Source organism: Parasteatoda tepidariorum, chromosome 7 (genome assembly GCF_982258835.1).
Source record: "Parasteatoda tepidariorum strain Cologne lab strain chromosome 7, Ptep-v5.0, whole genome shotgun sequence".
Lineage (NCBI taxonomy): Eukaryota > Metazoa > Arthropoda > Arachnida > Araneae > Theridiidae > Parasteatoda > Parasteatoda tepidariorum.
The window spans coordinates 47,291,743-47,314,763 of record NC_141761.1 but is presented as its reverse complement, the minus strand read 5'-3'; the positions used below and the strand labels follow the sequence as shown (position 1 = coordinate 47,314,763).

The 23,021-nt window shown below is 33.1% G+C and overlaps 1 protein-coding gene across 1 annotated transcript; it reads right to left on the bottom strand.

Moving 5' to 3' along the window:
- Positions 1-5,031: 5,031 nt before the first annotated feature.
- On the bottom strand, positions 5,032-11,200 carry LOC147807122 (uncharacterized). The gene is made up of 3 exons (XM_087168774.1): positions 11,122-11,200; positions 8,310-9,647; positions 5,032-8,219 (listed from the first exon to the last, which is right to left on the bottom strand). The coding sequence occupies exons 1-3, from the start codon at positions 11,198-11,200 to the stop codon at positions 5,032-5,034; spliced, it is 4,605 nt and encodes a 1,534-aa protein (XP_087024900.1).
- Between the last annotated feature and the right edge of the window lie 11,821 nt (positions 11,201-23,021).

Here is a 23,021-nt window from a genome sequence, read left to right as displayed (position 1 = left end):
AGATTTTCTATTCCTCGTTGATTTTGTAAAGAGACTTTCTCTGGAATACAATCATTCTAAATCTTCTCTTACAAAGAGCTCACAGTTCTATTCCACTCTCATTTAAATTAGCTATTTCCAGTTCAAAACTTTGATAAATATGAATATTCTGTTTACTTTTAGTTTGTTTAATTAATCGTTTTAATTGTTACTGGTTGTTTCTTCATCAGTTTGACAATTTGCACAAAAAAAATTTTTATTTATTTTTTTTACATTTGATCATTTTCTAAAAAAATGTGCCATTAAGAACTCCAGTTCTTATCGAATTTATCTTCGGATAACAAGATCTTGTCAAATAAATCTATTTCTTGGGAGGTAAGCAAATGTTTGTACTAAATGTTTGCATAAAGCGAAATTATTTACTCTACTTTCAAGCATTTTAATAATTTTTGTGTTAAGAATAGATTCCTTCTGAATAAATTGTCGCAAAAAATCCATAACTTGTTTACATATCTTATTTAATAAACTTTAATGTATACTTGTTTAAGCTATACTTGTTTAAAATTGTTTTAAGTTTTTACGAATCAGATTAAATATTTTGTCATTTTATATGATTTTCAACTTTTGCTTGATCATTATTTTTTAAAATAAATTTTTTTCGATGTCTGTCAGCTAAATAAAATATCCCTGACTAATTTATGATGTTATTCATCGAATTTTCACTCACTGAATACCTATTTTAATGTTCATTGGGGGATCTATCTCAGATAAGCTGATATGTTAGTCCCTGTATAAAAACCATGTAAAGCCATTTTTTTAAGGCATTTTTGACGGTGAACAATATAACGGTTCCAATGAGTTTATTCTCTCCTGGGTGGAATGGAGGAAAGCTATACTTATTGTCGTTTTAAATTTTTCATTTGACCCCCACTAACAGTTTAGAAATTTAGACATATCTTATTCAATTAATAATAACCTTATTCTAAACTGAAAACAAAGTTGCAAAATGTATTTCAGTTGTTAAAGAAAACATCGGTTTAAAAGTGATTTAAAAAGAAATACAACAACAATAATGAATGGCTATTTAATTGGCATTCTTATCGGACTTCGGGAATGTAGTAGAAAGGGTTTAGTTGCCAAAATGATGGCCAAGTTGGCGATGATCCAACTGTCAATGAGCATGCCCTTCTTATGCCTCTAAAAATTTATATAATGCGCTTTTGAAATACGTTAAGTCGCCAGGCTATTTTGGGGAAATGGTGCATGGTAAACAAAAATAATTACAGATTCGTTATTTTAAGCCAAAAATACATATATAAGAAACACATATTTTCTTTTGAGGAACATTTCTTTTGTAATCGCTATATGTCTTGGATTAAATTTGTGATTGAAACGAATTTTACCAATTTATTAAACTCGATTACTCAAAAACGATTGCACAAAAAATAACTTTTTATAATTATTATTTTTAATAACTTAAACGTTTCGGGGGGTGCAAAAATCTATTACAACAGTACTTTTATAATACTATTGTAGTGATTGGCTCACCGCTAGAGGGCGAATTAATCACTAACCCAATTAAAGATTTAAGAATGTAGGAGATGAAGAGGAGCCGGCGCGTAGGCTGGTCTTTCCTCGATAAGAGAATATTTCTATAATTCTGTATTTTGGCCGCTGAGGGCCCTTATATGCTCATAATTGTTTTGTTTTGTCGTTTTAAATTTTAATAAATATTATTTTGTTGCTGTTACATTGGTGGATATATTTCAAAAGCAATAGTGCACATGACAATTATTATTATTATTATAGTTTTATCATTAGTATTATATTAGTTTTAGTGTACATCAGTATAACAATATATTAGTTATCTACTACCACAGTACCAGTAATATCTATTACATCAACTCTGACGTCAATAGCAATTTGGTGATATTTTACGGCCGCCCAAAACTAAGAACCACCCTTTTATATTTAATCATTTACGAAATTATTTTGAGAAGGAAGGAATAAAACTTGCTTCACCATTTTCTATATACTTTTGAGCTACGTGAACCAAAATTTGAACGAAATTAGAGGAATGATTCCCGAAGTATTAAAATTCAAATGAAAAACGCCACTAAAAATATTTTTTTTAGATAACTAACAAACTACTACTTAGTTATTTTGTGTACGAAATGGTCTTAGTTTATTTTAATTTTGCAAAAGTGTGAATTTTTTTTTTCTCAATTAATTTCAGAGACATCGACACAAAGAGTAAATGTATCAGTAAGGAGTCTTTCTTTCGGTCTTACTCCTTATTATGCATTTAAGGTCAGAACCATAATATAGAGCCATAATTAGAGAACCATAAGAACCATAATTAGGGTCAGAACCATAATAATACCTGGGGGCTAAAACAACAAATTTTTTTAAAAATAGTTTTGTTTATTGAAGTTATACTTCTTATGCGACTTCCAACAAGGTGGCGTTAAACGATTAACGCTACATTTTAATTGGCCGGGAAATCACGTGGTAGGATCCAGTTTTCCCTCATTCATTTCCATATTTTTTTGGTTCTCACAAGCATAAAAATAATAAAAGTCATAAAAGTATTCGCGATCGCAACGAACTATAGGGGGCGTTGTTGTATGAGACTAATACCTGCGATTTCTATATGAACAGTCATTCAGTTACTCTAGAGACGTCGTTAATGTAGCACGTAGCATTGCAACGTTCCTTCTTTATCATAGCTTATTAAATTTAAAAAACAAAAATGCTTGATATTCTTTCTTATGCAAACGAAAACAAAATGGTATCTCTTTTTATTAGAGAAGGAATATCCAAAACACATCGGAAAAATATTTGTACATTAACAGAAAAAAATATGTATATTCTTATAAGAGTTAAAACCTTAACCCGAGAAGAGTTAAGAGTTAAACCCGAGAAATAGTATTTCTAAATTTAATGCTATAACATGAAAGGCCCATTTGAACTTTATAGTTTTAAGAATCATATTACTTCAAAAATTAAAATGAACAAAAAGTATGCATAAACCTCATAATTTAATGAAATTTAATCTTGACAACAATTTTTATCAAAAAGTTTCAAGTTTCAATAAAAATCATTATTTAGAAGCTAAGAAACGTAAAATAAAGAATGCTGACGAAACAAAAACAAAAAAAACAATTCTTTTTTGTCGCCATTTTTAGTGCTACGAAAATTCGTCTTTGGGATTTGCCAAAAACAAAACAAGATGCAATTTTATTTTTTCAGGAGGGAAATATTTTACCGAAAAAACGAAAATGTACCAATTCCCACAACATGAAACTTTATCTTGGTAAACGTACGTTTTGGAAATGTTATTTCATTTGGAATCTTATTTATCAGAGATCATATGGCGATATGATTGTTTTGAATCTATGCTAAACTCTATATCGGCTCATTTTCCACCGAAATCCGATTGACTATTTTGATTTTAAATTAAGTATTTTATTTTATGAATTGTCGCAAAAATTTTAAGAGTAGATTGGCGGCACTTAAAAACCGCCAAATCTGTAGCGGCGGTGGCGTTAATACGTAAGTACCGAATTTTTATTCCATACTTTTTTGAATCATATTACTTCAAACATTGGAATATACAAGAAGTATACATAAACACATAATGTTATACCATTTAATTTTTCAAAAAAAGTATTTTGAGAACAATTTTTATCAAAAAATTAAAAACTAAAAAACGGAAAATAAAGAATTCTTAGGATAAAAAAACGATTTTAAGAATTCTTTACATTGAAATAAAAACTTTCATATTGTTTCTATTTTTATTATTCTTATAGTTCTTAATCAGACGTAAAAAACCATTCTGTAGAGAGCAATCATCAAATGAAAAAATAATATTTACAAGCAAATTTTTTATTGTAAAAATCATTGCACTTACCTGATTTATAATTCTCGGAGAATTCCAAAATGATAAGTTCCTTGTTTGAAAACTTTATTCTCAAATAATAGATACCTAGTTTATCCCTTCATTACTTTTAGATAACATACTACACAGCAAAATTTTATAATTGATATGAATTTGCTAAAAACAGAATAGCTTTATGTAGCTAAAAACAGAATAGCTGATTTCTAGTTGAACTTATTCTTTCAAAACTAAAAAATACTTACCAAGAAAGCGATTAAAATTAATTAAGAATCAGCACAAATGGCACTATTTCAAGTAACTTGGATAACTTTTTATTGTTGTTTTCCGAATTTTATGGATACAGAAATATATACTATTCCATAACGAGGAAGAATATGCTATAACTATTACAATTCTGTATGTTCTGAATTCATATTTATTCACTGGAATTGTTTCGTGCTTCCGATAAATCTACCCGATCTATCCAGCGATGAAATAACTTAAATTTACAAGAATTATCTGCGTACACATATTTACAAAAGCAACCATTTTATTTTTCGTAGAACACATCTAGCACAACATTCTTTCTGTTGCCACTCACACTTTTCATATATACACAGGCGAAAAATCGTTTTAGTTAATATTTACACTTTAAATGAATGACGTCATTTTATGAGAGTGACGTAACACTCCCACCTTTTGATTATGTGTATTCCAATAATCAAAATAACAAAAAATCTAATATAAATTTAAAATTATGTGTCCAAATATCTTGATGGTATCTTAACAGTTCGGCCACTTCTTGTGGTAACGATGTTTCGTAAGGTACTTGAGAAATTATTATGCTTGTCTCCTTTATTTGAAGTTGCGCTTTCGTTTGGAGTTGAACCTTCATTTGGTGTCGAACGTATTTCCAGCGGATAAATCCGCTGCACTGGCCTCAACAACTCGGTATGTGCTGTTTTAAGTCGAGCCAAGCGTATCCTTTTATCTTTACCAGGATAGACGGCAATAACTTTAGCCATCGGCCAGTGTAATCTTTTCTTTAAGTCATCTTCGATTAACACAATCTCGCCAACCTTTAGATCATAATAGTTATTCTTCTTGCGCGGTTGAAGGAGTGTCGCTAGGTATTCGCGGCGAAATCTTCTTCTCAACTGTTCTCTTAACGTCTATTGATACCTATAGCGTTTTTTAAGATCTATTGTATCCAGCTGATCTAAATCAGGTACTCCCACCGTCGAGATCTCTTGTAAAAACATGGACGGAGAAAGAGGTATTAAGTCATCCAGATCTTCTGAGAGGTATGTGAGAGGTCTTGAATTGATAACGGACTCGCAGTCACACAGAACACTAATCATTTCTTCGTATGAAAGGCATGCTTTCCCCAAAATTTTTCGAAGAATATTTTTTACCAATTTCACCATAATCTCCCAAAAGCCTCCCCACCAGGGAGCAGACGGTGGATTAAATTTCCATTCAATTTTGTATACTGATGTTTCAGCTTCAATTGACTTCCAATCTAAGGACTGAAGTAGATTCTCAGCTCCTATAAAATTACTCCCGTTGTCACAATAGATGATGTGAGGTCTTCCTCGGCGAGCAATGAATCTTCGTAAACTCAAAAGGAACGCCTTAGTTGAAAGTGACTGCACCAGTTCAAGATGTATTGATCGATAAACGGCACATGTGTAGATGACAGTCCAACTTTTCACACCTTCCTTTAAATGAAGAGGTCCAGCAAGATCTATCCCGACCACTTCAAAAACAGAAGCTTCTTTAACTCTGTCTTCAGGTAAACCTACGGGAACCGTTTTTATACTTCGTGCATTATATCGTTTGCATCTAACACAGGTTTTGAGGATGCGACGAACTGCTCGACGTCCATTAATAATCCAATAATTTTCTCTTAAATTGGACAGTAAAATTTGCAGTCCAGCATGCAAACATTTCAAATGCTTCTCTTTGATTAGCATATCAACCAACATAAGTTTTTCTGGAAGCAAAATAGGCAATCTAAAATTCTCGGTATCATTTCTCTCTGTCAATTTTGTTTTAATTCTATATATTCCTTTTTCATCTTTGAAGACATTCAATGATTTTAAGCTTTTTATATAATCTGCAGTAAATGCTTCATTTTGAATAACTTTTATAAGTTTGATTTCTGCATTTTCTACTTCAGCCAGAGTTAGTCCACCCTTTTTCCTATCTTTTTCAGACAGTTTGCAATTTTCAAGGAATCTTAGAATCCATCCAACCATTCTGACATTTTTTGTGTAGCTCGAAAAATAAGAAAAAAACTGATTTGTTCCAAGCAAAATTTTACTTATGAGTATGGTTGTTCTTTTTTCTTTTTCCTTGTTGATAACTTGTTCATCAATTATATATTCAGATAGAGGCCATGTGTTTTCAGGTAATTTCAACCAGGAAGGACCTTCCCACCATCTTGAACTCAATAATTTTGTTACCGAGCAGCCGCGTGATGGTAGATCGGCTGGATTAGAGTGACCGGGAACGTGTCGCCAATTTCCTGATGAAAGAGCACGGATTTCTTTTACTCTATTTCTGACAAACACACTCCATGGCTCATCTTTCTGAATCCATTGTAAAGCAGTTGTTGAATCGGACCAATAATGAATCTTGACATTTTCTATTTCTAAGCTTTTCTTAACGAAATCTGCTAGACGAGTACCAATGCAACAGCTTAGAAGTTCAAGTCTAGGAATAGATACTCTTTTTAAAGGTGCTATTCTTGATTTAGCAAGTAACAATTGTACTGTTGTTTGATATTCTGTCTCACGTCTAATGTAAACAACAGCTGCATAGGACAGACCACTAGCGTCGCAAAATACATGAAGACTTAAGCTACTATTTCTCAAAATAGCGTGACGGGGAATTTTCACTGTATGCAGTATATTCAGGTCTTCCAACCATTTGAGAAATTTCATTTTTATATCCTCAGAAACTTTTGAATCCCAACCTAATTTTGATTGCCAACTTGTTTGCAATAAAATCTTCGGATATAACATAATTGGACAAGTAAATCCGATTGGATCAAATACTCGATTAGCAAAAGATAACATTACTCTTCTGGTGATAATTTCTGGAGGATCAATAATTGTTCGAGTGTCACAAAACAATACGTCCTCTGATCTGTCCCACAAAAGACCCAACACAGGTGACGGTTCAAATTTTTCAGTTAAGTTTTCTTTCTCTGTAAACTCCCAACCTCGCAGTTCGAATTTTGCTGCAGCCATTAAGTTTGTCGAACACTGAATGAACTCTTTTGACTGTTGTTCAGAATCTACAGACGTGACACAATTGTCGACGTAGAAGGATTTTTTCAGCTTCATAGCCACCTCTTGGACATTGGAGGATTCATACTTGTTCAAATGATGTTGAATAACAGCTCCCAGTAAAAAAGGACTGCAATTTAAACCAAAGACAACTCTGGCGTGTTGAAAAACTTTAACTGTTTTCGCTTCCTTATCCTCCCACCACAGAAATTTTAAATATTTTCTATCGTCTTCATTTACGGATATCTGGAGAAAAGCCTTCCTTATATCTGATATAACTCCAATTTTCTTTTCTCGAAATTTTATTAGTAAGGTAGGGATCATTTTTAACAAGTTTGGTCCTTTCATCAGGTAGTCATTTAACGATAAGTTATCTCTTGTTTTACAAGAAGCGTCAAAAACTGGTCTGACGTTCGTGGTGGAATTGGACTTGAAAACTCCTCTATGAGGAAGATAATGGCCGGTACCTTCGTTTGATTCTTCGATGAAACCTTCTTTTATCCATTCTCCAAAAACTGCATTATAACTATCCAAACGGTTATCCTTGATAAGTTTAGCTGTCATCGTTTTCAATCTTCTGCCCGCAATATCTCTGTTACAAAGCATATCGCTTACATCTTTCACCCATGGAAGACTAATTTCATATCTACCATCTGGATGTATTTTGACAGTTCTAGAAAAGTGTTCCGTTGCTAGAGCATCGTATTCTTCTGAAGTAATTGTCTCGCAAGGATCAGATATACCAATTGTTTCCAATTCCCATAAGTCAGTAACCGAAGTATTTTGAATGAAAAGTGATGTTGAGATAAGCCCAGTGGAACTATAAGTATGGTTTGGTTTTCCCATTACCGTCCAACCAAGGTACGTTTCCATTGCTACCAGTCCGCACTTTAATTGCATGGTTTGACCAGTGTATAGTTTTCCAATATAATCCGCTCCTATCAAAAGTTCGATTTGTTGAGAATCTTTACCTACATCAGAGATATGGATTCCTTTACTTCGTAATTCAGCTAACCAAGGACCATTTTTCAAACTTGGAATATAGCCACAGATTACCTGTTGGTCTAAAACTTGAATTTCGAACTTTTTATTTTTCTTCATATTTCTTATCCACAATGTGTATTTTTTATGTTCTTTTCTGGAACTAGCTCCACCAAAGACTACGTGTGTTAAAGTTTCATATTTGTTGGTCTTCCATCCCATTTCATTTATTGTTGACTTCAGGATGTACGACCGTTGAGATCCTGTATCACATAGTGCTCTAACAGTTTTCCGTTGTCCATTGGCTTCAATAACTACCATAAGGGTTTGCAATAAGACTTCAGGTTGACTTTGATTCGACAAAGTAGTATTTTCTTCAGCTGATGTATCCACAGCCGATGTCTGATTTATTTGGCTCAAGTCTGGGCACATTACAGGCCAATGTCTTTTGTTACAGACAATACATCGAATATTAGCCCTGCAGTATTTCGAGCGATGTCCCACCTTCAGACATAAAAAACAGGCCTTCTGTTTCTTTATTATTTCCTGTTTCTCATCTAATGATAAATTCTTACCTTTAAAACAATTTTCTGAATTATGTTGTTTCCCGCAAAAAATGCAGTTGCGTTTAAAATGTGGTGCTATTGGCCTATTCTCAGAGAGCAAATCATTTGCAGTAAAAACAGGAGTTGATATTTCGAAATCTTTGTCTCTTTTACGATGCGAAGAGTCATAATTTTTAAAACCAGTTTTCGCCATAGAAATACGTTCTTCGCCTTCGACTTCGGCTCTCAAAAATGTTAATAACTGCGATAATTTATTGCCATAGGAATCACTTGAATCATTTTCCTTAGTAATTACAGGATTTCTCAGCCACACTCTTAATAAATCCTCTGGAATACATGATTCCACAAGCGGAAACAACATTGCTGCGTATTTCTCTTTTGTTACGCCAATAGACTCCAGTGAACGCAGATATGACTCCAATTTATCGTAAAGTTGCATTATGTTCATCTTTGCTTTTGTGTTCATTACATTTTTCACCACTAAATTTAATAATTCTCTTACGTAATATTCGACGAGGAGTTCTTCCCGCCCAAATCTCGTTTTTAAACTTTCTACCACTTTGGCATAATTATCAGCAGACGGCGGATAACTGTCCACAATTTCCCTTGCTCTACTCCCGACAACCATGCATTGAATGAGATATTGGAATTTGTCCTCATCACTCATACATTCATCATCATGGATTCGACTAAATTGGCTCCAAAAACTTAACCAATCCTTGACTTCCCCACTAAATTTAACTAATTCTATTTTGGGAAGCTTTAATTTTGTCTTTTTAGCCGCCACAGACAAAGCGGTTTCGGGAAATGTGAGAAATTTTTCCAAATATATTTTCACTTCAATACGAATTACATCAGTTTTTTCCTTGTACTCTTCAATTTTATCGTATTCTTCAGATAAGTTTTCTGATTTGGCGTCAACTAATAATTTATAGATTTCTTCATCTAATAATGCCAAATCGTTTGCAATACGTTCAAAAGATGAAAATTTAATTTCAATATCTTTACGAGTACTTTTATTTTCCTTACACATCGCCAATAACAGATTATAACGTTTTGTAAATGTTCCACGAACAGGAATTCGTTTGGCGATAAGAGAATCCATAATTACAGTCGCCAATTAATATTGCAAATGAAAACTAACCTTTAAAATCCGGGTCACCACAATGTTTCGTGCTTCCGATAAATCTACCCGATCTATCCAGCGATGAAATAACTTAAATTTACAAGAATTATCTGCGTACACATATTTACAAAAGCAACCATTTTATTTTTCGTAGAACACATCTAGCACAACATTCTTTCTGTTGCCACTCACACTTTTCATATATACACAGGCGAAAAATCGTTTTAGTTAATATTTACACTTTAAATGAATGACGTCATTTTATGAGAGTGACGTAACAGGAATGACAAAAGCAATGTTGACTTCACTTTAATTTGTAATGAATTGAAGACAGAAGAAATGCATTTTACCTTAATACACACATCTGTAACAGTATCTGAAATCGGAAGTCATTAGTTGCAAGTTTGTTGATAATAGAAATTAAAAATTATTGAGGAATTTTTCTTCAAATGTTTGGCGTGTTCTGTTCCTGAAAGATTTACTAATATTCTGGAGATTTTTTTCAAGTTCTTCGGCCTTTTCTTTAGGGAAATTTTGTTTCTTATTTGCTGCTAAAAAATGGCGTCTGATTCAGTCAATGATTTTGATGGAACTAAATGAAAACGTGATAAATTAATGTCTGATATTTACAGGCTCCCGCTAGACGGCGTACTCGAGCGTTGCGATCGCGAATTGTTTTTCTATAAATATTTTTTTAGTTTGTTTTGATACACATATAATTTAATAGGGTAGTATTTCTTATTTTCAAATTTAGTAGATAACAATTGTAAAAAATGAGTGAAAACAATTCCACGGGCAATGCGACGGATTTAAGGTTATGTCAAGGTACGTCTCTTGTGAATATCAATTGATTGTTAGGTTTTCTCTTCTGAAATTACATTATGACTCATTCACATACATTATTAATACAAATACATTTTCCAGGGCGAGACGATGAGGCAACCACAAGCACTTCCACTGGTTCAAGAGATCCACGAGGGAAAAATACACAATATTACCGTGATTACAGAGCACGGAAGTGAGCGGAGCAGGAAAAAGAATCGTTGAATAGAACTAGTGATCCTTTTACGACTGCTGATTCTTCTACAATTAACGTCGCAGGTTGCGAAGTTTAACTTTTTCCGCGAGGAGGGACTCCACGCTCTATTTTTTTTCTGAGAAAGTACATTATTGCGCTTAATTTCGTAATTTAAATTGCCGTCTCCAAACTCTTATAAATATCAGACCAATTCCAATATTATCTTATTAATATTGGAAGCGAAAAATTGTTTCCTGTTTCTGAACTACAGATACCAGACCAATGAGCTTCAGGTGTTAAAAATTGTTTCCTCTCTTTGTAAATATCAGAATAATGAGCTTCAGAAGTTGCCATTGTTACTTGTTTATAAAAATTTAACTACTATTGAAATATAAAAAAATTGACGAAAGATTTAATATATTAGAATTATGAGCTTTAACAATTGAAAATTGTTATCGATTTCTGAACTCTCTTAAATATCAAACCAATGAACGCCAGAATCAGAGAAAAGAATTTCTTTACTTGTCTCTGCATATTAATGAGCTTCATAGTCTTAAAATGAGTCAATTGATTCGGAATATTTTTTGCTTTTTACAAGAACATTAGCATTAGAGATTAAAATAGTGTGAAATTGTAAAATTTACATTACAATAATCTTTGAAGATGGTGCTGAATATGTAAATTATTTTTGGAATGAGCTATTATACTTGAAATTTTGATTTTATTGTTTCAATGCAACGTTTTGCATTTGTACTACAGTTTTGTCTATCAAATAAAATATCATAAAGAGAATTTCGCATAACCTATGTAACCCATGTTAAATTATCACTATTCAGTAAAACATTTCTTAAAATTTTAAATATGATATTTTATCTTTTTTTAAATACTGTTAAGTATTGTAATAAAAATAGGATTCCAAAGATATTTAAAGATGCTTTGAAAAATTAATTTTATGTTATTATATTTTTCTTCAAAACATTCGTGTAATGTTTTAAGGAAATTGTTTCAAAAACAGATTATAAAAAAAAATTAAATTATTTTGATCTTATTAATAAAAAAAATACCCGTAAAATGACAAATGGATAAATTTACGGAATTATCTAAAAAATGTGTACTTTTTTAAAATATAATTATGAAAATTGTGAAGTGTTAAGCAAAATAGTGATATTGCTGAAGTAATTTTTAGTTTGAAATTTAATTATGTCAGAGCAGATGAAATGCATACAGGATAAAAAGCTGAAATATTAATGGAATTTACTATACACTCAATAACAAAAAAATCGACGCACCAATAAGCAATCATCCGATTGCTTTGAAATTTCGTATGCATGAATGTTTTGAACAGATATGGCTGGAATGATGCCGACGGGGGACGTATAGTCTTTAGCGACGAATCCCGTTTCCAACTGTGTCCTAACGATCATCGAAAACGTGTTTGGAGACGCACAGGGCAGAGGGGGGATCCTGTCTTCACTATTGCACGCCACACCGGCCCTCAACAAGGCATTAGGGTCTGGGGTGCCATTTCCTTTGACAGCCGGACCCCTTTGGTCGTCATTAGAGGTACACTTGCTGCACAGCGGTACGTCGACGACGTCCTAAGACCTGTTTTGCTACCGTTCCTTTTGCAGCACCCTGGGCTGGTTTTTCAGCAGGACAAAGCCAAACCACGTACGGCACGTGTTGCTATGAACTGTCTGCAAGTCTGTCAAACTCTTCCTTGGCCTGCCAGATCACCAGATCCCTCTCCCATCGAGCATGTCTGGGATATGATAGGAAGGCGATTGCATCTGGCACGGAATGTTGATGACCTCGTTCGACAATTGGATCGAATTTGGCAGGAAATACCACTAGAGACCATCCGGGAGCTTTATCGGTCTATGCCACGCCGTGTGGCAGCTTGTATCCAGGCTAGAGGCGGGTCAACATCTTATTGAACTTGTTACTGCAACTCTGCAATAAATTATTCAATTGTTCTGAAATTCTAATCATTTACTATTCTGTACATTGTCTTCCTATCCGCCAATTTTCGTTTCAATCGGACAACTCTTTCTCTGTGCGTCGGTTTTTTTTGTTATAGAGTGTATAAGTTAGTAACTAAAATAAATAATTTAACAATTTAATGAAAAAAAGCTATTTTAGAGAAAATTTTGCTCTTTGCCTGTGCAATTGCGCAAACCTTTATTTGTTTCTATAGCAACTGTGCGCTGAATAAAAAAGGAAAGAGACGCGTTTCTCAGAAACAGAGAAATAAAAATTATATTTCTCAAAAGCGGGGTACGAATTAAGCTAATTGTGAAAAAATAAGCGAACAGCAAGAATATTAAAATCTTAAGTTCTATCAAGTTAATGGAGGAATTTTGTTTTTTTCTGAAAATTTTTTATTCTTTTTTTTACTTTTTTATTATATGATACATAAGTGTTCATCACTTGAATATCATGTTACATAATTTTTCATCGTTAAAAATTTGTTTCGCTTCAAAAGAAGTAAGTACCCATTTCTCTTATTCCCTTAAATTTCTGTTGAATTTCTTCAGATTTTGAATCTTATTATTTTTTAAACCATGAATTTTTTAAACAAAAGCAACAAAAACTTAGCTGAGTGAAAATATTTATTTTTTAAAATGAAAAGTTTACACCATGAATAAACAGATGAACTCAATTAAATGCAACTAGTTTCAAACAACAGCATTCACTTCAAATTTTTTATATTACAGTTCCGAAATTCTTATTAATTTGTAATTTTCTTTTTTTTCAACATTATTGATTGAATGTAATCATTACATTAAAGTGCCGCATGATAATAAAGTCAGTTCTGATGAAAATTGTTTTCCTTTTCTAATTAGAACATTTCACTTCTTTAAAATAAATATTTCAACCCATGATTATGCAGTTGAATTCAATTGAATGCAGCGTGTTCCTTTTAAATAAATCTACTTGATTTTGGGCTATAATATGAAGCAAATGAAACTAATGGGAATAAACATTTATATTAAGAAAATAGATATCCAAACTCATGTATATAAAGAATAATTCATTTCCTGCTACCCATAGACAGGAAAAAAGAAGTAAAAAAGGAGAAAAAAATGCCCCATCGGAAAAATGCCCACTTTTGATTATAACTTAAATACCCGCCCATTTATATAACGTTGGAAATTACCATTTACAAATACTTGCAAGGCCTTAGCATTAATATTATCCCAGGTTTCAATGATGGTAGTCTACAATTTTGCCACAGGTTGAAACTCCCCCTTTTATATTTGTACAGCCCTTCTGCGAATAGCCCCCACATTTTCTTATTTGGCTTGGACTACCAATCCTTTCTACCAATGGCAATAAATGGAATTTTAGCATTTTTTGTTGTTACCAATTGGTAGCCTCTGAGCAGCATGAGGAAGAGGCTAGTCTAAGTTGAATACTGTAGTTGTATTATTTACACAGAACTAATGAGCCTCAACCTTGCTGTAAAATGGAGAAAAAATCCTCTTTTTCATGCCATACCAATTGCACCCAAAACTATTCAAAGAATTATTCATAAACAAATTCTACTCTCCTATTTCGTGAGGATAGCTTTCAACTAAGGACGCTGCGTAGTTCCTTTATATCGCAAATTCCAATCGACAGAAATGCGGTAGCTTTTCAATAATGTAGGAAGCCTTCGACTATGGTGGTAAACCTAACACGGCTTTTTCCTCAGGCGGCATATGGAGATTACCAATTACCATACTGTAAACTTATTTATTGCCATCTTCAAAGAAAATGTGGCGACTATACTGGATTTTCCAACAGGATAATGTCTAAATTTGGGTTGAAATATCTTCACAGGGGTAGTTTTTGGCTCACAAGTAACTTGTCATGAATGGTCAGATATTTCCTTTAACTTTAATCCCCAAGAAAACGTGGAGATTATTCTAACATCGCATGCAAGCAACATTGCATACTTCAAGACATACGTAAATATGGCCGGCGGGTATTATAGCTATAATCAGAAGTGGTTTTATTTTTCTTGGACACATTTTTTCTTGTTCAGGTGGATCATGAAATAAGTTACTCATTATAAATATGCGTTTGGAAATCGATTTACTTAGTATACATGTTTGGTTCACATTGGTTTTCTTTAAATTCAATTAGGACACAAAATCCAGGCTTTATTTAAGTGGAGATGGATTTAAGAAAATGTCACATTAATATTCACATTTATCTAGGCTTAAAATAGAATCACATTGTTTTTTCATGTTGCTTTCCGAATGAAAGAAAAATATTAATTTTCTTTTTACTTGAAGTTTCTAAAAATGACCTTTACATTTCGATTGATAAAATGTCAGTTTTTAAAGAAGATAATAAAAATTAAAGTTGCAGGAAAAATCACCAATGTAGAGTCTTTATTTTACGTTAGATTTAAAGTATTAAATAGTGAAAGAAATACCAAATTTTCAATGATCGCGTCAATAAAAATGTCTCAAAGATTTAAACACTAGGATGTAAAGATTTAAACCCAAATGTTTCAACTCTACAGCTGAGAGCTTTTGTACTGTGTTATTCATTCATAAATGCTAAAATTCTTCAATTATATTGTATTTAAAAAAATTATACCATACGGTTATGAGAGTTCAGATATCCCAATGGCTTTTCTACCTCATGCCTGAACCTTTTATCACCTTTGCCCGTTCTTCGGGGATTTCCGATCCCAAAATTGTGAAAGGAATTTCATTTTTTTATTGTTACAATGTTACACGCACACATGCAGGCTTGTGTGTTCATTACAAAACACGACTTATAAATCATTCTGAAATGAAAGAACAGATAGAACAAGTTAAAGAAGGACGTCACAAAGATACATTCCGGGATACGGTGGAATTCGAACCAACTAAGCTAAGGAGCATTTGGCGAAACGGCGTGACCGCTCTGCTATGCAGACTCAAATGTCATAAATTTATGAATTGTAAACCATTTTCGATGAAGTTTGCCCTATTTGAATTAAGAGGCTTCCATAGTCGTGCGATATTGTAATTTTCTGAAACGCTTTCATGCATGGATGCATGGTTCCGATCCCGCTTCAACCATTGATGAATCTTTCAGCTGTCCGTTCCGCAGTGGACTGATGTTAAAGACACGGTTCCCAGTTGTTGTTTCCAATCCCAGCTGGGATAGTGGAGCTATACCAGATCTATGAGGCCGTGAGTCTTCAAAAAATCGAGGAAAAGGAGAGGTCTCTCAAGAACCTCTTCCATGGTGAAATCCAGGCAATTAAGTACATGGTGAGGATTAGCCTTGCTGGAGTTGCACTTTTTACAAGTTGGAAAAAGTTTAATTTGTCCACTGAAAGTTAGGCTCTTAGTATGGCCACTGACAAATCTACAGGTAGCAGTTTGGTCGGCACGTGTGCCCTGAAGGTCAAGGGCTCCTCCAGGACGCTTACGGTTCCCAGTAGAGCACCGAAGTCAAGCATAATTGGCTGCGTTCAGTAAGCGGGTGGGTGACCACTTTGATCAGCCTGCGTAGGGATCGAGTGTGTCCGGTATCGGTTCTCGTTAAACTGTTCTCCCGTATAAAGTACTCGACATCGCGCTCAGGTCGTCGGGCTACCAAGACTATCCCCTCTGCAGAGGATTGAAATTTGGAATTGTATGTCTTCGGATCATCCTCTGGGATGTTTCCCAGACCATCGCCAATAGTCAATTGTGCAGCTCTAGTGCGACGTAAATAAAGTACCTACCTACCTTTAACTGTCCCACTCAAATTAGTGCTATGTTCTTAAACTTGTCTTGTCTTAAGTATATGAGCCGTTTCTCGTAATGAACGCACAATATATGTACATGAATAAATAAATAAGATTCAAATACATCCCACTCTGCGTAGGACTCGACATTAATGTTCATCTCCTTTTGGAATGTCCCTTATTCTAGACACCTCATTACTAATGACCTCTACCAATCCTAATCTTTTCAGAACCCAGCATTGAGCGATGTCGTGAACTTGTCTCTCAATCCTCGGACCCAGTTCCAATCTTTCTGCAAATTCCTCCACGCCACCAACTTTTTCTGATTTCTCTCTGCAACTTTCTACTGTTTACCCAACTCCAACCAACTTCAAGACTTTATTGAAATTACTTACATTTGCAGGCTTGTTTGCTCAATTTAGGCTTATAAACCTTTGTCAAGCAGAAAGACAGATACAACAATTTAGAGTGCATAACAAAGAATACATCTAGGGTTACGACCGGATTCGAACCCGCCACCTCCATGCTTCACACTGCGTTTGACGGGCGATACCGCTTGGCCAGGGAGGCCCCACCACAAGCCTTGTTGATGGAAATACAGAGATATAAGCTTACACAAGGAGCTCGTCGCACTATTTTACAATCACTCAATAAGTTTCATTGAAACCATTATGTGATTAATCAAGACTACTTGGTGCTGTCTCTCCTATTGTGCTATCTGTCCTTTTCTACTTGACGTGGGTTTATAAGCCTATTTTGAGCACACAAGTCTGAAAATTTATGTAATTGCAATAACCAATAACCGTTATGTTTGCTTGTTAGTCTTCCGTGAGTACGGGCTGAATCTAAGATTTTTTTCTGTCACCGTCCGGTTTCTTCCACATTTTCTGTCATCTTTTATAAATCCTATTAGCTGTAGGCTGGTGTGACTTATCAGCCACTCGTATAACTTATCAACGATTATCAGATGAAAGCACAAATTGAAGAAGGTATGGTGAGCTATAGATCTAGCCTCGCCTAACTTTATTTAAAGCTTTAAGTTTATTTAACACCGTTGGCAACGTTCGGTTGACAACTGCAGTTGTAATTTGGTTTTTCATTTTTTCAGCTTTACCTTTTCATTCTCGGCCGTCAGATCAGATGGTTGTGTTCTTGTTTTTAGTTAATAAATTTAGTTTATGTATGAATGATATTTCTTTCTTTATGCATAACGTTCAATAGACCCTCGAAGACACGGGGGCCTAAAGAAGGGCATTACGTAATAAGAATGAAAAATGCATCTACGGTTACAGTACGACCCATATCTAGTTGAAACGCTTCAGAGCGGAAGAGCAACACTTCTAAACCAGATTTTCCGTTTCATTAGTGACTTGTGATAAAAAATCAGAGAATGGTTTGACAACCGACATGTTGGAATCAACCCAGGTTACCCAAAAGATTGATGACCAGGATATTAACAATAAAGATCACGGGTTCGTACCACCAAACTACTGAAAACCTCATTGCATGCAAGTGACTAACTCAAACTTTCAATTGGAGGTTAGGTAAGTATTTCATAATGTTGTTGTTGTTACTTTACGTCGCACTGGAGCTGCACAATGGGCTATTGGCGACGGTCTGGGAAACATCCCGGAGGATGATCCGAAGACATGCCATCACAATTTTGATCCTCTGCGGAAGGGATGGCACCCCCGCTTCGGTAGCCCGACGACCTGCGCACGAAGTCGAGCACTTTACGGTAGCACAGTTTAACGAGGACCAATACCGCACACCCTCGGTCCCTACGCAGACTGATCCAAGTGGTCACCCACCCGCACACTGACCGTAGCCAGTGATGCTTGACTTCGGTGATCTGCTGGGAACCGTGTCTTAACGATCAGTCCACTGCGGGACGTATTTCATAATAATGCTTATTTTAGAACTTTATACTAAATATAAATTTATCTTTTTTCAAGCATTTTAACACGCGTTAAACATTTTCTTTTATTGATATGAATTAAAGCTATTCATTGAAATTCAAAATTCGTTTTTATAAATGCCATGTTTCCAATTTCAAACTCTAATGAACGAGTAATAAAAGCTAATTTTAGCATTTTATGATTTTTGGAACAATTTTAGTTTCAAGTATGTTTACTTGTCACTTGTTTGTCAAATTCATACCGACTGCAGGAACTAAATTGGTATATTTTGTAATAATGATCATAACATTTTTTTTGTTCTGTTTAGCCTATTTTGTAACTTCCAGAAGATATCAAAAAAACTAAGAATTTTAAATGTGAGTACGTGCATAACATTTGATTATTTAATTCTGTGTAACCATCGTTGAACCATCGAAACCTAACTTTTTAAGCTTTCAACTACCAATGTTCAACTCCGTAGCCTTGTAATTTTGAATCCAATTCAAACGACAAGGGAACTCCAGGATCAAGTATTGGGAGAAATTTGTCTTCGTGAAGGACTTTCTAGAAGGAATTAAACCGTATTTGGCTATATCTAGCGGAAAACCACGAAAACCTCCCGCGGTTAGCCTGGCGGCAAAGGAACTATAACCCACGATCCAACTACCACTGAGGATATTTTAGGTCAGCTCTGTGATCATTTCAAATCGGGTGTGGAATTCGTATTGACCAGCCACCTCATTGGGAGGAGAGCGCTTTATCCCTTAAGTCACCACGGCTCAAATATTTGATTATTTATCAGTTTTATAACTCCTTAATCACTTTTTATTTAATGTTTACCTTTTTTAATGCGTGTTCAAAGTGCTGTTAACTTTCAAAGAGGTGTTGCCGGAATTTAAACATATTTTTTTTCTGACAAAAATTATTTCGCTGCAATTCAGCAAACAACATTGTTAGAAGGATATTTTGCTATTATATCTTTGATTGTTTTTAGATTTTTGAAAAAAGTCATTGTTTATGGGTAATTTTTTGTTAATAATTTTAATTTTATTCATATTGTTTTTCACCACTTTAAACAAAACAGAAGTATATTTAAAAAAAACTATATTTTCAAAAAAATGCAGTGTTTTAATTTACTGATTCTAAAAATTTTAACGCTGTGACGTTACATTTTTTTTTTAAAAAAAAGCAAAGAGATGAAAATTCACATCGAAAACAAATATAAGTGAATCGAACTAGTGGTTATTCCTATTTAAAAAAAAGACATTTAATGATCTTAAAATCATTAATATTTGTGTCATTTGTAAAATAAATTCAGAATTAGTGTTGAAAAAATTACAACAAATTTAGATCTTTAATCTTTTTCTTTTTTAAAAATCCAGTGGCGTTCATTTGTATGGAATTATTTTTTACATAAATATGTCAAAAGTAAATATCTAAACTTAAAAAAATACACATTCGCATCATGCATCATTAATTTTTATTTCCAATTAAAAATATATATCTTTTATTTCGTCTCCCTTTATAAAGCAGAAAAAGTGTAGTTATTTACACAGGTTTTTTTTTAAAAAAATTAGGAAAGCTTTTCGTAAATTAAAGATATATTTTTAAAAATCATTTTTTCATAAATTTTTTTTGTTGATAATTTTTATTTAGCTTTTATTTATAGTTGTTTTGTGAGTACCGAAGTAACAGTTGTACGTGTAAGTTGCTGTTCTTCGTGGAGAATTTCTGAATAAAATTGAAATAGTTTGATCTCGAATTATGTAGATAATATTCTGTTGTTGGTGTTGGTTGTTGTTTCTATTGGAGTGGTGGATTTGTTGCAGTCTCAGGGTGGGTTGAAAGTGGTTGTAGACGATTTTAAGTAGGGTTGAAAACTGTTACACCTAGGTAAGATCGCTGGTCATTGTGAGTTAATTCGAATCTCTAGAATGAAAAAAAAGACATTTCAACCGGAAAGAATTCTTTATTCTGGCAAGACAAATTTTATCTAGGTAATCATTATATAATTTTGCACATTGGCAGTGAAAATTGGTACTTTGCGGAAGATATATAAAACTGGCAGGGCATGGCACTGGCAGGACTTCAGGTCCTCCCTGTGTGCTCCAGGGAAAAGATATCAAATTTTAAGTAAGCATCTTAAATTTGTTAAAAAATTTAGTAAAATTTATGATGAATGATAATTAAAAAAGTACTTGCCTCTCGCGATATAGCGTGTACATATCTCTCGCAATATATCTTGTAACTAAAGATAACTCCATGTAAAAAAATAAATTTAAATGAGAAATTATTTTTATATTTTATTTAATAATAGAAAAAAATTTGAATAGTAAGCTATGCAATTTTTTACATCATTTTAAAGAAATTGTTTTTTTACATGGCAAAATACGAAATTTGAGAAAAAAATCGGCTCAACAGTTTCTGAGAAAACGAATTTTAAAAATACGAATTTTTCAAAAATCCAATTCTCAGAAACCGTTCGATCGATTTCGTTCAATTTTTCTATTTTGCTATTGAAAATTTCATTCCTTAAAATAATGTTAAAAAAAAGCTGTATATCTTACACTTCAAAAGAATTTCGACAATTATTAAATAAAATAATAAATATGAACTAAAAGTTATATTTTGCATGGAATTATGTTTGGATAAATGAATTTTATAATTTTGTGCGAAATGTTTTCAATTCGCTTAAAAAATTATCGAGACATGGTGAAAACGCCAAAAGTAAAATTAATATTAAAAGGTCCAAACATTGGATCGCTCTCCTGATCAAACTATTGTGACCATAATTCCCAGATTGCGACCCCCCCCCCTATATCTTAGGGGTTAGAAATCCAAGTCCGTCGAAAAAAGGGTATATTTATTCAGAGAAAGTGCATTTTTGTGTCTGATTTCTTAACTTAAAATATCGTCCTCATTTATTAGCATAATTAAAGTCACCCTCTTGACCCCCTAAAATTGAGTCCTATAATGTGAAAATCCGATCATTAGATCAAAGGTTATTCAGGTTGGTTCGTTTTTTATTTTGAGTAATGTACATGAAAACTTACACGGTCTTTTTGAACCATTTATATTTTTTTTTACTGATTAGAACTCTATTTTACTCCCACCCTACAAAACGGTTATCTAACTTACTTTAAGATCCTAGAATCAAAACTCATGTCAGAATAATTTTATTCAGTCATTCCAGTTCTCTATCAAACGTTCTTAAATTTAAAAATGTCATTCAGATTTAACTTTCTTTGTGTACTGAAACTTTTCGCTTTTATCAAATATGATTGCTGTATAAATTTTGTACATGCTCCCTGTTTATCACAATAAAATAACAATCAATTCTAAAAAAATGATAAAATTCATAAATACTAAAAAAATAAAAAGATTTGAAAACCAATAAAAATAGATGAAGATGTTACAGCAAATGATGGGATTTAACCAACATCTCGGAAAAAGAAGGTTCTAGGCTGTTGGAAAGATATACCTTTTATTGATTGATTGATTGACTGATGATTGAGATTTATTGGAAAGATATACCTTTTTATTGAAAAATAAACAGATAAACGGAACGAAAAAAGTTTAAACCGTTGTGGAGGACACAAAAATAATCTTTCAAACCACTTGGATTGAATTTGCGAATCAAAATAAATATATTAAGGTTTATTTGATAAAAAAAAAAGTTTTTTTTGTCTTCATTTTATACAATTTTCTTTTGAAACTAACTCTTCTCTTTTTCAAGGTTTAAATGCGTGTATTTCTAGACTCTGCATAAATAATTTGATCAATACTCTTTAAGTGGTCCATTATTTTCCATCTAATGTAACAAAAATTTTTCAACATTTCTTGCCCTTCTGATGGGAAAAAAACACTTTTCTTTTTTATCATTTCCTTTTTAGTGGTGATTAGATAAATTTTTAATTTCGTCAATTTCATGAAATTTTATACTGGCTAATGAACCTTTATTCTTCGACATTTTTTTTAAAATTGCTGATGCGTTAAATATAATTAGTCACATAAAAAATTTAATGTATTGCCTTGAAATTTAAACTAAATAATAAAATGAATATTATTTTAAATATTAAAATTCATATTTTATCAGAGTCTGCGAAGTAAGTTATAAAAAAATAGTCATTTAGGTAAATGCTATTTAAGACTCTTTTTCCAAAAAACTAAACTAGATATTTGGAAATAATATCACACAATTATATTTTATATACTAATAGAAGAAAGTCCAAAGTTTAAGGAGATTTAAATGAAATAAGTTTAAAGATTATCAGATAAACTTCAGTCAAATAATTTTAATCAAAGCAAATCCTTCTGTCGAAGAAATCCATACTACCTTTATGTCTCATTAAGAGGCTCAGCCCCCTGTTCGCTAAGGCTCACCAATCTCGATGACTACTTAGCAATAATTACTGCCCCTTGGCATAAAACAGTTGAAATTATTCAACGAAAAATATACACCGAAGAGCCATTACATTATGACCACCCTGCTAATAACATGTAGGACCACCTTTAGCCCTCAAAACTGCTAGCACCCTCCGTGGCATTGATTCCACAA